General features: G+C 40.7%; 1 protein-coding gene and 1 long non-coding RNA gene across 2 annotated transcripts; one reads left to right on the plus strand and one right to left on the minus strand.

The window, feature by feature from the left end:
- Positions 1-482: 482 nt before the first annotated feature.
- LOC109643139 (uncharacterized) lies at positions 483-12,816 on the plus strand. Its single transcript, XR_002203718.2, has 4 exons — positions 483-552; positions 888-1,075; positions 9,464-9,558; positions 12,662-12,816. It is a non-coding gene; the product is annotated as an uncharacterized lncRNA (long non-coding RNA).
- Positions 4,548-12,128, minus strand: dnajc11a (DnaJ (Hsp40) homolog, subfamily C, member 11a). The gene is made up of 16 exons (XM_020108160.2): positions 11,969-12,128; positions 10,762-10,891; positions 10,557-10,630; positions 9,384-9,485; positions 9,125-9,253; positions 8,870-8,992; positions 8,647-8,720; positions 8,377-8,566; positions 8,185-8,270; positions 7,886-8,002; positions 7,483-7,638; positions 7,284-7,353; positions 7,013-7,070; positions 5,583-5,725; positions 5,328-5,457; positions 4,548-4,992 (listed from the first exon to the last, which is right to left on the minus strand). The coding sequence occupies exons 1-16, from the start codon at positions 12,038-12,040 to the stop codon at positions 4,967-4,969; spliced, it is 1,680 nt and encodes a 559-aa protein (XP_019963719.2). The 5' UTR covers positions 12,041-12,128; the 3' UTR covers positions 4,548-4,966.
- Positions 12,817-14,361: the final 1,545 nt, after the last annotated feature.

Genomic DNA, 14,361 nt, shown 5'->3' on the forward strand with positions numbered 1-14,361 from the left:
TCAAGATGTGAAGTAATTTACCAGAGTGATGGGATTCAACCTGCGACTTTAAATCAAGAATTGATTATAGTAATAATACATAAAATATGAAATGCAACATAACATAATGCAATGTAATTTAATAGAATTTATACTATATAGATAATATCCAATATAATGCAATATAATATAACTTTATAAAATGGTAACTGACTAAACTAACTTGTTGGTTGATGCAGTTTGTTTGCGATGATGAATTATTTGTGTCGGGTTTATTTTGTTACTCATACTCTCCTAATATGTATTTAGTTGTTTGAATGAGTCATTTGTTCTTTTAATTTGGAGACTCACTTCTCTTAATTGCCTGCGTGAGAAATCACTTGCTCCGGGACAATTCGAGACTTCCTGTCTGAGCTTGATGAAACACCTGCTGCACATCTGGGCCTTGATGACTGCAGCAGCGGAGCACAGAGACGAACCTGAGAAGAAGAAGAAGAAGAAGAAGAAGAAGAAGAAGAAGAAGAAGAAGAAGCATCAACCTTCGATTGAACAGCCCCCAGTGAGCGGAATGTGGTACGAGACGGTTCGATTCCCTTTGATCCAGGGTTAGGGTGGGAGTTGCTCATTCACGGTGGTCAGCTGTTCTTTGTTTACATTGATGACGCGCAGCGTGTGAGTCATGTTCACATGAACGAGCTTCAGCTTCATTACTTTTGATGAACCTGTCAAACTTCTCATGTTGTTTTGTTCTCATGTTTATTCTTGTCTTTAATATCTGTGCTATAGGGATTGGGGTTATTTGCCTTGATGTTCAGATACTTTTAGTTGTATTGGTATTTATTAAGTGATTATCTTGTACTTCCTGTTTTTATTGAACATGAATTTACATTTTGTTTATTTCCTCCTAGTTTCAATAGGTTGAATTGTGTGATTGAAGAGCCGTGAAGCATCAGTCTGGGCCTCTCTGCGTCTTGCTTCGCCAGCCACTGTGAAACTCAAAGCTACATTTGAAACTTCTTCCTGGCCCACGTTGTCATTCTCATCGAAGAGCCGACCTACAATCGACTGTCAGGCAAGACTGGAAAACACATTAAAGGTGCACACCTTACAGATGCAGTGAGAGACTTGAATAAAAGACAATAAAAAGGGTTTCACATTTAAATACTAAAATGCTGGGGACTCTCCTGCCGCCCTAAAGTCCAAACTGATCACCAAATGGGAATTTTAGGAGAAGTTGAGGATTATAATGTCCAATGATTTGGTAAAAATTGTGTTGTGTTGCCATTAACATTCTATATTGTTGTGCCTTTTATTGCTGAGTTTAAATGGTGACACAGTTCAACTGTTTGACTGCCTTGTATACCTTGCTAAGCACACTTATAGTACATCCTTTTTCAATTTGCCTGTTGAGCCTCTTTTTTCCACTCATGACATTTATCTTGCACCCGTTTGTACTAAAACCTTTTGAGTGTTCAACTGTTTTGTAAATGTCTGGCTAGAGTAGTATCAGTAACCAAATTAAAGCAACTACCCGCATATCACACCCAAAGATAAAAAATTGACTGTCAAATTAGCAAGGCAGGTAAAACAAAATGTCCCTCAATGCAGCAGCAACAAGTAGATCCTGTGGTGGAAATTTATCTCGAGACGTGAAATAAAGAGTTTCTCAGACCGGAGTTGTCTTTAGGTCATTTAATTGAAAGCTCTGCGGAGGGTTGCACAGTCAGCATGAATGCTCAAAGTGGAACTACCCCGAATAGGGAAAGAAGAAGGTTTATGTACAGTCAGGTAAACAGGAAACATAAGAGACAACTGTTTCTGAATAATAGCATGAAAACTGAACTTTAGTCTGGTTAACACAGGATGCCTTCTGCTCTTACTTCTGTATGAAAGAAGAAGTTTGCTACTGCCAAGATCCGGATCAACGAGAGGATCATCATCAAGAAAGGACATGAACTCTGAGGTTACATCTGCCAAGTGCATCGCAACAGTCAGGGCATTTGATAATTAAGGGTAAAAAAGTAAAAGGTGTCTGTCTAGTTTCGAATCGTCCGCCTGCACGTACACCAGACAGTTCCTCTTATGCGAGCACAATTGTGTCTCTGTATGAGTTATTGTTGAACACAGCACACGAGCATTGATCAGACAAAGGAAAGAGTTCAAGCAAAGTTCATATGTTTTCCATTACAATCCGTAGACACACATCAAGACAGACCAAGCTCGCGGCAAAGAATAGTACTAGAGATGCACGAAGAGACTGCAAGCAAGAAACGATGAAATGCGTCCAAACTCCAATCCAAGCTTAGAATACTGGAAAATGAATGGAAGTTTGAGAATGTATACTTCTACAGGAACTCAGAGGACGCATTTACAGGCGCCTTGAAAGTCCTACAAGAGAGATATGGGAAACCATTCTTCAACTGATCCTTCAGCCCTGAGAGAATTTGCAGACTTTCTCCAAGGTTGTGTAGAAGCAATCCCACATGTTAATGGATGGGCCATCTTGAATGATTGTGGAAAAAAAAAAAACACAAGCTACTTCAAAAATGACCTGAATGGTTCGTATGAAAGTGGGGCCGAATCATTGACGATAACCTGGGGGTTACCCCAATTTCAAAAGTTTCACAATGTTCTTGAACAAAGATGCCCAGATATCTTAAAACCCGATCACCTCCCCATGAACTTTAAACCTACAGATGAAAGGGCATCCAAAGGAGCCAGATCCCTCAATGCAACTGCCCAATTAGAGAACGCCACTTGAGATGCACTTCAAACGTCTGACCATAGAGGAAGACCCCCATGTCTTGTCTGCAAGAATGAAATGCATGGCATTGCCAGGTGCCCCTCTTTTGCTACAAAAGCCATGGATAACAAAGAGGCTTGAAAACTGCTTTGGTTGCTTGGGAAAGGGACACATCACCATAGATTGTAAATGGCGACATACTTGTAGTACCTGTGGCCGTAGACATCCCACTTGCTTGCATGAGGAGTGGATGAAAGGTCCAGGGGAAGTGACAAAAAACGCCTCTGCCCAAGCAGATAATGGCTCGAGTGAAGAGGTTCTCAAGGTCACGTCCTATCAACCCAACGTGCCCTTGCCACCGCAAGCATAGTCCCGGTCCTGGTGTCGTCAGTACAAGAGCCGCAAAGAGAAGTTCTCACCTATGCATTACTTGACACACAGTGATTCAACATTCATTCTAGAGGACTTGCTTCAGTACCTGGATCTGGACTTAATTCTGATAAGCACATCCAAGTAAAGCAAGCCTACGCCCATAGCTTTGTTCCAATGGATAAGTCTGAGATCATTTGGTACCTCCCTCATCACGCTGTTTACCACCCCACAAAACCTTTGTGTCACTTTGGTGGGAGAATGGAGAACTGGAAAATGAACCACAGAAGGATGGGATGGTCGTCCACCTTTCTGTAGCAGCTTCATCCCCAGGATGCGTCAACTTTGGGCTAAAGAAACTGGAGCGCCAACTCGCAACTGACCATCCAGCTGCATCAGCTTTCATCAAAATAAGCCGACCATGGGCTAGCCATTGTTAAAAACAAATAAATAAATAAATATATAATATATATAAAATAAAAAAGGCACAGAGGTAATGACGTCTGATATTCTGAGCGGGCCGCATGGCTTCCATAGCACTGCCATACAAGCCAGTAGCCAGTCAGATTTACCTTTAGCTTCTTTAACGTTATTGTGATTAAAAGGCTGAAACACTTGATGACACCAACGTACAATTGAAGTTATTATTTTCATAACAACAACCAGTCGTACAAAGCTCAAATGTGATGGTTAAACTCAAAACATGTAACTGAATTAAATACCTTTTTATTATAATTTATTCTTCTTCTAGCCATTGATTTTATTATTTTTCTTGTGGAGCACTTTGTAACTTTGTTTAGATAAGTGCTATACAAATACAGTTATTATTATTATTGTTGCATCAGTCCAGGACGTTAAGAAACTGGTCGTTGAGGCGCAGGACTTGTGCAATAATGGAGGTCTACACCTTTCTTTAACAGTGTAACTCAAATCAAAAGGAGGTCCTGGACTCTGTTAAATCGGACTTGACTAATGATTAGACAAAAGCTGAAATTGATTCACCTGTAAATAATAAATCAGATGAATTAACAAAGAAGCACAGAGGATAATAAACCTGATAAAAGCAGATTAGCCTGATGAAGGATTCCTCAGTGTCTTCACATGATGTATTTTCAGGATGTTGTTTTTGTCTTTTTTTACATCATCCACTAATGATTTAAAAAAAAAAGTTTTTCATTTTTCACTGAAAGTAAAGCAATCTTTAATCTCCAGTTAATCAACTTAACTTATCAAGTGAAGAAAGAGAAGATTCATGAACATCTCACCCCGAAATATGAAAAAAATAAACAGGTGTTGTCATGTAAAATGCATGTTTCTATATTTTCCCTTTGTCCAGCACATTTATATTATTGTCCAGTTGTTCCCCTTTCAGAAGAAAAATACTTGAATTCAACCAAAACAAATGATCAAAGATATTTCCTCTCACACACATTACAAAGAGAATCATACCAAAATGTTAAACAACATCAGAGAGACTTCTTTTTAATAATATGGCAAATACACAGAGGTGCATTCATGTCTTCAATCACATAGGCACTGCAGTTTATGTACAATACAGTACATAGAACTCGATCATAAATTACAAGCCATTCCAAAAATAAATGGATACCAGGGAGGCTCTGAGCCCTGAGAAGTAGGATGGTAGCCATTGATTTTGGAGTCACATTAGAATTTCAAGCAGGCCACAACCCTGTCCATGGATACAGACCTATGATCAGCCCAGTCTGTGATGCTCTGCATATTTTAAATGAATATAAAGACAAAAAAGGTCTGAGTAACGACGACTTAAATCCATGTCGCATCTAAAACACGTTTATCCATCTTCCTGATCGACAGCCGAGAGTTGAGTCTTTTTGGTCAGCGGAGGAGCTCCTCCTATGTGTCGGCGTCAATCCTGTGAGCTGTGCAGAGGGGAGACAACAAAAAGAGGAAAAATATTATGCTGGTGGCAGGCACATGAAGGTGGCAGGCACATGAAGTAAAGCTCAGTGGATTTTAGGAGTAGTAGAGATAAAATGTTCTGGGATATGTTGCATCAAATACATCTACAAAGACTCAGAGCTGAAGTTAAATCCCTCTGCTGCCAGAAACATCTAAAACAGGGGCCGGGGAGAAAGTTCAAAATAACATACGATCTACAAAATCATTAACCTGCCCTGAAAACACTAAATATCACAGCAATAGGAGCAAAAACACAAACACATCCCCACACTGTGCTGTAGATAAAGGGACTCACATTGCTTTGGTATCCTGAGTGGCTCCGTGTCTCCTGACAGGACTTGATGCATGACTCCACGGAACTGATACAGCACCTTTAGGCTCTTCTCCTCCCCCACACAGGGGTCGTAGAAGCCGGGGAGTCCAGACTGGAAAAAAAAAAACATCACATCACTGAATCATCGCACAGCAAGTCGGGGACATAAATTTGTTACACATCATGCCGACAAATCTGCTTCGGCTTTGGAAATGTTGCCTGGATCAATGTTCTCACCTTTGAGGCCTCAGTGAGGATGAGTTTTGAGTCTTTCACCAGACACTGCAGGGGCACGGTCACGTCAATGACCTTTGCTCTCTCATGTCTTCGACTGTTATCTGTAACAAACTTGCCGTACCAGGCGTTGAGGATGATGAGACCTGATTGAGGAGGAAGCATAGAGGATAGTTTTAATCAACTGGAAATTTCATGTAGTAACATTTTTATTTTACTTGGATTCAAAATGCAGATTATTCAGTGACAGATAAAACGGACCCGGGGTTTTTGGATGAACTGATATCAAAAGTTAAACAAGTCCCCACATTCACCAGAGAACAGTTTTGATCAAGTGTAGCCACAGTTTATAATGGGACCAGTGCTATTTGAGACTTGGTAGTTAAAACTTTTACACAAAACAAAAAGTTAGAACAATTAATTTTAATTGCGGGCTGTGTTAACGATAACATAACCATTTATTATTAGCACATTGAAGAGGAAAAAATTCTTGTACTTCTATCTTAGTGTGGACACTAATGGGCAGAATGAATTCCCAAGCCCCTAACCTGAACCATCAAAACTAAACGCCTAACCATAAACTCAACTTAATCCTAACCGTCTTAACCCTCAAACAAGCCTTTCCAAAAGTGTCCTCACTCTTTATGCTCAAAATGGTCCTCACAATTATAGAAGCACAAGTACACACACACATTCATTTTTACTTTAAAAGTGTTAAGTGTAGGGGACCTCTGATGACACTAAAATCAAAGCAACCTCTACTGTGACAGGTGTCATACGCCGAATTATCTCTTGCCAAACTCCCCTAGGTGAAAATTATACTGTCTGCTGAAAGGCAACTAAAACGCCCCAATAACCACCAGTCGAAAAAAGGAAACTGGAGGGTCATTAAAAAAAATCCACTGAGATCTATTAGTCTATCAACTGTTTTAATCCTGATTAAAAATCCAACCATATCTCCACAAAAATCTGCCTGAATATCATCAGTGTCCACAAAGCATGTCTCCTATGGCATTGAAAAGACAATGCAGTGGAAAGGAACACACACTCATCTCACCTTTGCTTGTCATACAGGTTCTTTAATGTTCAGTAAACTACCCAGGAATTTCACTTAAATTGTGTTTTTGATGTTTCAGGTCACAGAAAATTAAATAGTCGTTAGGGTGGACTAGATTTGTTTTTTTCCAGCCCTTGCCTTCTAGACATCAAACATGACTCACCGAGGAAATAAAAATAAAAAGGCAACCTCCTCTATTTGCAATGGGAAATTAGTCAATTGCCAATTACCTTATTACCTGTGTTTAAAAGAACCTGCATATACCTGCTCATCTTGTTGTAAAAGAGGTATCAGAGAATCAAACTGTTTCCTAACCTGCTGTGTTAAAAACATTTCTCCCAGGATGAGCTCTTTCTTTAAATATGACGGATCTTACCCATTCTGGACTCCTCAGCTTCAATGATCCTGCGCACAGACTCCTGCATGAGCAACACCTTTAGAGATGAAAAGGGGACAGAGAGGAAGACAAAAACAATGAGATTTCATATGGATCATATAGATTATACTAATGAAATTCAACATCTAATCCCATCTCAACCCCTGCATCTGAATGTTCTGGGATTTATCATAAATCTTGAAAGTCAAAATACCTGCATCTCTCTTATCTAACACTAGGAGAGCTGCATTTCAGCCTGTAAAACACTCACTGCTGCCTCTGCCTCCTGTTTTTTCCTGGCGATATTAGAGGCCGAGCTCTCCCGGTGCTTCTCCAAGTCTCTGTTGAGTTCAAAGATAAATGGAGAAATAAAAATGACCTCATAAAATCCAGCCATAATAATACATGCGGTGCTACTTCCAATAACATTTCTTGCATGAATCAACCAACTTAAAGTGGAGGTTTCTTACTGTTCCTTCTGGGCCCGCACGTAAGGCCGAATAACAAGCTGCTGGATGGCGAGGTAGAAAACCAATGGTCCAACTGTGGCGTAAAATACTGCACTTGGCAGGAGCTGGTCAGTCAGGTGAATCGGGAAGAAGTACGTCTGGCTGGCTCTGTTTAGTCTGCGGGTGGAGAGCTGGTTTCATTATCTATAATCTAACTGGCTGCTCACTCTGTGTAATGTTGGGGATTTTAGGCTGAAAATATGACATCATCATTCAAGATCACACTCAAGTTGACGAAAAAGTATTTGAATGGATAATTATCTTGTGTCGTAATTCTCATGGGCGCCATGGCATCAGCGATGTGAGAGAAAAAACCCTCTGGAATCGACACCAAACAGAAATGGGAGCAAAGAGCCACACTTACTTGATCTTGAGGGAGACACCCTGAGGCACTCCCACGCTGACGGTGGCCCCCAGGACGCTGTGTCGACTGATCTTCCTCTCAACACCGTACTCTACCACAGTCCCGAAGAAACCTGATCTGTAACACAAAGACGTGGTCGCTGCCTCTTTATCTGCACTCAAAAGTGGAATTGACTCTGATTCAGTTTTCTCACTGAAACTCACAACTCACTATGACGTACAACAGATTCACAAAAAATGATGCATCATTGTGATCTACATTGTGGCCTTGATATTTCAGAATAAACAATGACAGCATACTTTACGGAGCCCTTAATCTTCGTCTGATCTTCATCTTGGAACTTGTACTGGTAGCTCATCATCATATAAGTGTGAGGAATGCCAAGCTGCAGAGAAAATAAGTAAATGTTCAGACGCAGCCCTGACAAGCGTGTGTGGATTTAATGGCGTCTTGGCCAAAACTAATGTTAAATAAAACTGCTGCATGCTAACCTGCATTGCGAAGGTGAAATGGCTGCTCTTGGTGTCCCTGACGACGCTGGTGTTCATAGAGGACTGGATCCCCCATCGCCACTGCAGGTAGCCCATAGTGTTCTTATCTAGGTGACGGGCCAGAACCGTGGTAATACCGGGACGCACACCTCGAGATGAAAACTGCAGGCCACACTGAGCGGTGACAAAGCTAAGAGAAAAGAGGGAAACAATATTATTATTCTAGATGTGGTTTGAAAAAACTATTTGTCTGGCATTTTAAAATCTTACCATCGAGGCGTCAAGTTTCGGAATATCTTCATCCCTAGGAGAGGTCCGTGGGTGTCTCCAGCACCTAACTCTACCTGCGCCACACAACGGTTAAAATGTCAGACAGATGTGTTGTCACAAACAGAGGAGGAAACAAAGAGGGTGCCACAAAATCTGTGCCTGTTTGCCATCGTATGAAATTACAAATCGAGTCTGTGTTGTGCACAAGGGAAATGCAGCATACCTCCCCCCAGCCCTTAGCTGAGGTGACTCTTCTCAAGGCCAAGTTAATGTTGCCACCTCCATTTCCATTGTGGGTTGACAGGGAGCCAGACAAAATGGCCGTATCTTTTGTAGTGAGAGGAGCCTGCCCGGAGGACACATAAAACTTTTTTAAGTCCTTTGAGAGAGAACTAACTCAAACATATCAACTTTAAGCTTTAACATAAAATACATGTAGTTAGCATCACTTCAAAACTTGTGAGGAATCTCTCATCACCTCGATGGATTGTGATATGTGCATCTTGTTGATTTCCAAATGGGGGACTCCCCCAACAACCATATCCTCATAGTCCTCCTCATATCTGTCAAAAAGGTCCGTGGCATCGATGCCCACACTAATCGTTCCCTGTGAATAATTAGTGCAAGAATGAATATCAAGTTAATTAACAATGCTATACTATACTATGATCAAGATTCTAAATGACTTTTTTCTCTGTTCAATTCAGTGTGAGACTTGTTATCTTCCCTGAACATACCTTTGGGTTGGTCCTTTGCTGAAGCCTTCTCTCTTCTCTCTCTATCTGAAGACGCTCATACTCTTCTCGGATCTCTGCAGGGGTTCTTTTCCTTTCCACCACCTGGAGCAAGAAGATATGATTTGAATGCAAAGTGAAAAGGAGGATTGGCTGCTTCAGAACTTGCAGATAAAAAGTAAGAGTAATTTCACAGGTATTTCATGCTCCAGTATGTTCTCCCTGTGTAAATATATATATATATATATATATGAAGTATAATATTTTGTTCTCTTGAACATTAAGGGCTTTAGATGAAGTAAAACACTGACTATTCCATGCAGGTTTGAGGAAGCGATGTCATGTAGGGACAGGGAATTGTTGAGTTAAGAAAACAGGCTTCACATTAAGAGGCATTTTTAAAAACACAGTGAGCATTAAATGCAAACTTAGTATCACGTGTGTGCTCGAGTGAACTAATTTGTCAAAACTGTAAAAAAAGCTGCCAAACTTGAAATGCATGGTGGACAATATAAATAAACTTGACCAGCACATGGTTTATGTGAGAGGAGTTCTGCATCGTGTTGTCTTTCTGATTGACATTCACTGAAGTGCACAGTGGTCTGCACCTCTCAAAGTTAGTAACTAAAAATTCAAACAATTAAAAAATATGCATATTAGCGTATGTCAAATGACACTTTGCATTTGGCTTGAATATGAGGCAGGTCTGAGGTTTTGAAATACAGAACTCTGAGAGTGTGTGTCACAGGTGTATCAGTACCCGTGTCCCACTTCAGGGGCCTCGTCGCTCTGAGGATTTGGTGCGAGTTGTCTTTGGAGGAACCATCTGATTTATGGAGGATTTGCCATTTGCCTCACCAGCTTGTCCCGCCCTTACCTTGTCATCAGCAGCTACTTTGAGCACTTCCTTCAACTAACTGCAGCTCGGCAACACACATAGCTTTATATAAGATCACTACTGCCACCTCTTTTTCATTCCTAACATTTGTAACATAAGCTATTTGAGCTGAGTGTTGATAATTACATTTACAAATGGAGTCCTCAGACTCTGTTTTATCTCTATTGGATATTTTAAAACTAATAAATAGTGGACTATCATCACAATAGCCACGGTTTTAATTGCATGTGGTAGCTTGTTAATTAATTATTAGCCACTACAGTCAGTAACTGACTCACCTCCCATCCTTCAACATCGAGTCCCCGCTTGCCATAGATATCATAGATAGCCCGTGACTGTGGATCACGGAGCACTAGAAACCAAAAAATCCACCATTAATATTCACAAATAATATAGTTCAAGCCTCTGAATACTTTCATTTAGATCATAACAGAAGCTTCATGTGTTGCTGCATCTGCATGATGTCTCCAAAACTTTTCTCACCTTCATAAGCTTCATGTACGAGGTTGAACAGCTGCTCTGCCTGTCGCTTCAGCTCAGGGTCCCGGTGTTTGTCTGGATGATAGAGCATACATAATCGCCTGTATGCTGCCTTCAGTTCATCCTGCGTTGCCTGAAGCCAAATATTGAAAAGGTGTGAGAGAAACCCCGCAGGAAAACTTCAAAAACAAACACGGTAGTAAATAAAAACACAGCGTGATGTTGCAACATGTGAACTCAGGCACTCAGCTACTACCAACTTAATTTACCGATCACGTAACACTTCAAAAACAGATCCACCAGCTCTGCTCTAACACCCTGCAGGGTTTTGAGGACTTGTCACGAACAATCTAAATAGAGAGTTGCAGATTTAAACAGTTGCTTTAATTTAATAGGTTATAAATTGGTTAGGGTGAAACAGAGTACCGTGCAAAAGCCCTAATCATATCTATGTTGACTGGGGCAACATATTTTGAGTATGTATCCACAAATTTTTAATTTGCGTTTTCCTGGATTTATGAAAAAGTGAGCTGCATTTTCTGTTGTTATTTTAAGTGTGAAAAAGCACATCCATATTAATCGACAAATTAATGAATTAAAACAAGTGTGTAACCGTGTGAAGAAGGTGAAAATGTTGTTTTCTTACTATTTCACTGTAGCACTAAGTGGGGTGGACTAAATCTTTCTCAGTATTGTTGAATGAAAGTATAATTAAGCTTTGTTTCACACTTGTATTTGTCTTATATTACTTTGCACAACGTTAGTTCGTTAAACTTTGCTCTTGTCCTTGATTTGAGTAAAATCTCATGTGGATCTCAACATAATGAAGAGAGTTAGTTGTCGCGTCAGAGCCACAGTCAGCACATGGTTACAGGATCATCTGTCCTGCGAGGTGAAATCTTTTGAGGACAGTAGCAGCACCGACGAGGGATCTGACAGAAACCGAAAGTGACAGTCGGTGAGTTAGCATTAGCTGCTAATCACAGCTGGATTGAGGTCGGACCTGCTCCACAGGTTGGGTGTCTCTCCAAGTATCGACCCGAGGAGTCACAGCACACAAACCAATGTCGAGGGTCACAAGCTAGCCACCTAGCTAACGTTAAACCAGATCATACGAGCCGCCGTTCCGCAGGAGCCGGAGGAAGCTCCCGGAGTTCGAGCTCAAAGTTCCCGCACACACATCTGCTCGGACCCCAGCTGCGCACTGTACCTCTCTCCGGACGTTTAGCAAAGAATAATAATCATCACTGCCGATCTCATCATCGTCCAAGGAAGACGCCATGTTTACACCCGGTCATTTCTTCTTCGTGTCATTTACGTCACTCCAAACACCTGGCCGCGCGCTCTGTTGCCCCCGTGCGACGAGGCTGAATTACTACACCCGGACTGTGTTCTTTATGGTGCGCGTGACTTTTTAAAACTTTAAAAGTTTTACTGATCTAAATATTATTTTAATTATTAAAGATGTTATAAGAAATAGTACATACATATTCATAATGTGTAAATAATATAAAAAATAATATTCAAGTGATTTTTTTTTTACAATAAAACCATACAACAGGTTTATTTAATGAATTAAATGTTTGCTGAATTCAATTTGTGTATATTTCTTGTAAAAAAAAAAATATTTCTGTTATTTCATTTTCAGTTTTAAGGTTAAAAAGAACCTTAGTGTTGTCAGAAGTTTATATGTAAATAAATACATATTGCTCATTTACTTCATTCAAGATTCAAGAAGATTTATTGTCATTTCAAAACACGACACTAAGAACTGAGGTCCCGGTGAGCAGCGATGAAAAAGAACTCTAGAATCTAAAAACGAAGCAGAAGCAGCAAATAAATAAAGACAGTGAAATAAAACCAATTCAAACAAAGAGATATTCTCTGCTTCCTGTCCACACAGGGGCTGTTCAGGACCATGGGCTGAGGAAACCACTTCCCTACATCAGGTCTTTCATTAGTTCATAATTTCTCTGTGATGTCATCGAGCCGGAGACTGTACCAGGCGCACCAGCAGCAGAGGAGCTGTCCTTTCAGCACCACCACCTCCAACTATGCACACTGTGTTTCTGCACCGGTGGCCACCAGCCTGTTAACACCGGGTGAAGGCTGTCCTTTAAGTGCTGCAGTTGACACAAGTGCCAAAAGCAAAGTCTATGAACCACAGTGATCTGTAATTAAATTGCCTGCAGTCATTTAACGCAGCCGCGCTATTGTCAAGCCTACATAACTGCACCGTAATGGTTGGTGTTTGAGACTTGATGGCACAATGGACAGAATTAAAGCGACTGCATCCACAGAACTGGTCGTCACTTCGACAGGACTGTTCGGATGGACTCCACCACCACTGTCCACATCTCCGGGAAAAACCCCTGCAGCCTTCAGTATGGTGCTGATATCTGAAATCAGACAGACATGTTTACAAGGGAACAAACTAGTCCACAGTTTTTTTTAAATGTAATCTGACGTTTGGACACTTGATTGACAGAGTGTGCAGACTGTTACTAAAGTTTGATATGCCTCAAACGTTTTGTTGGTTGTTTTTCAATGAGCAATTTGCACCCAGGAGTCTCTGGAGCAGGAGTGATTAAATGCACTTAAACTTATAATCAAATCAAGTTGTTATAATAGATGATTGTGTAAAATTTTGTATTGCAATCCTTATATAATTTATTAAAAATAACACAAACATGCTAATTTTCTGTCATCTTGTGGTCATTTAGTGTCTCTTTGAGGTCATGGGGTCACCTCAGTCAGCGTGACCTCATAGAGCCTAAAACTAAAACACAAAAAAAATCAGAAATAAATGAAAAATGACCACAAAGTGATGCTGAATGACCACAAAAAGGCACAAATTGACCACAAAGAAAGACAAAATGCCCACAGAGACACAAAATGACAGCAAAGTGATGCAAAGGAGACTCAAATTGGCCACAAAGAGACACATAATGACCACAAAGAGACAGAAAATGACTGTAGAGAGGCAGAAACAGACACAAAATGACCACAAAGATATCGAGAATGACCTCAAAGACAGACAAAATAACCACAAAGGAAGAGGAAATGACTGCAAACCATGTGTTTGTGTTGTTTTTTAGTTTAGGGGTCCCCCATAGGTGAAGTATAACAGGGGGGCCTTTTACCTGTGTGCACCCATGGGCTTTCTTATAATGGACAAACATTGAATATTCAGAAATGGATTAGTTTAAATTGAGGATACAGGCTGCAGCCTCCTCTGGTGATGATGAGGTTGTTTCTTTTTAATAAAACAACATGTCACCATCTTTAAACATGAGCGTCACATCAGACCTGCAGCGCCTCTGAGCTCGATGCCAAGGTGAGGGGACATGTGTCTGAGTTGTTTTTAGTCTTTTCCAGTCTGGGGGGGGGGGGGGGGCCTGCAAAGAAGGGGAACGGTAAAGGGGGGGGTTTCCCCTTTCTGCACCCAGGGCTGTCTCATGATTTGTTTCATGTCACTCAGGGACGGACAAACATTTAATTAATTCGTTTTAATTGAGGATCAAGGCTGCAGCCTCACCGGGTGATGACGAAGTTGTTTCTTTTTAATATAACAACATGTCACCATGTTTAAACATGAGCATC

The sequence above is a fragment of the Paralichthys olivaceus genome, chromosome 6 (assembly GCF_024713975.1).
Source record: "Paralichthys olivaceus isolate ysfri-2021 chromosome 6, ASM2471397v2, whole genome shotgun sequence".
Taxonomy (NCBI): Eukaryota; Metazoa; Chordata; class Actinopteri; order Pleuronectiformes; family Paralichthyidae; genus Paralichthys; species Paralichthys olivaceus.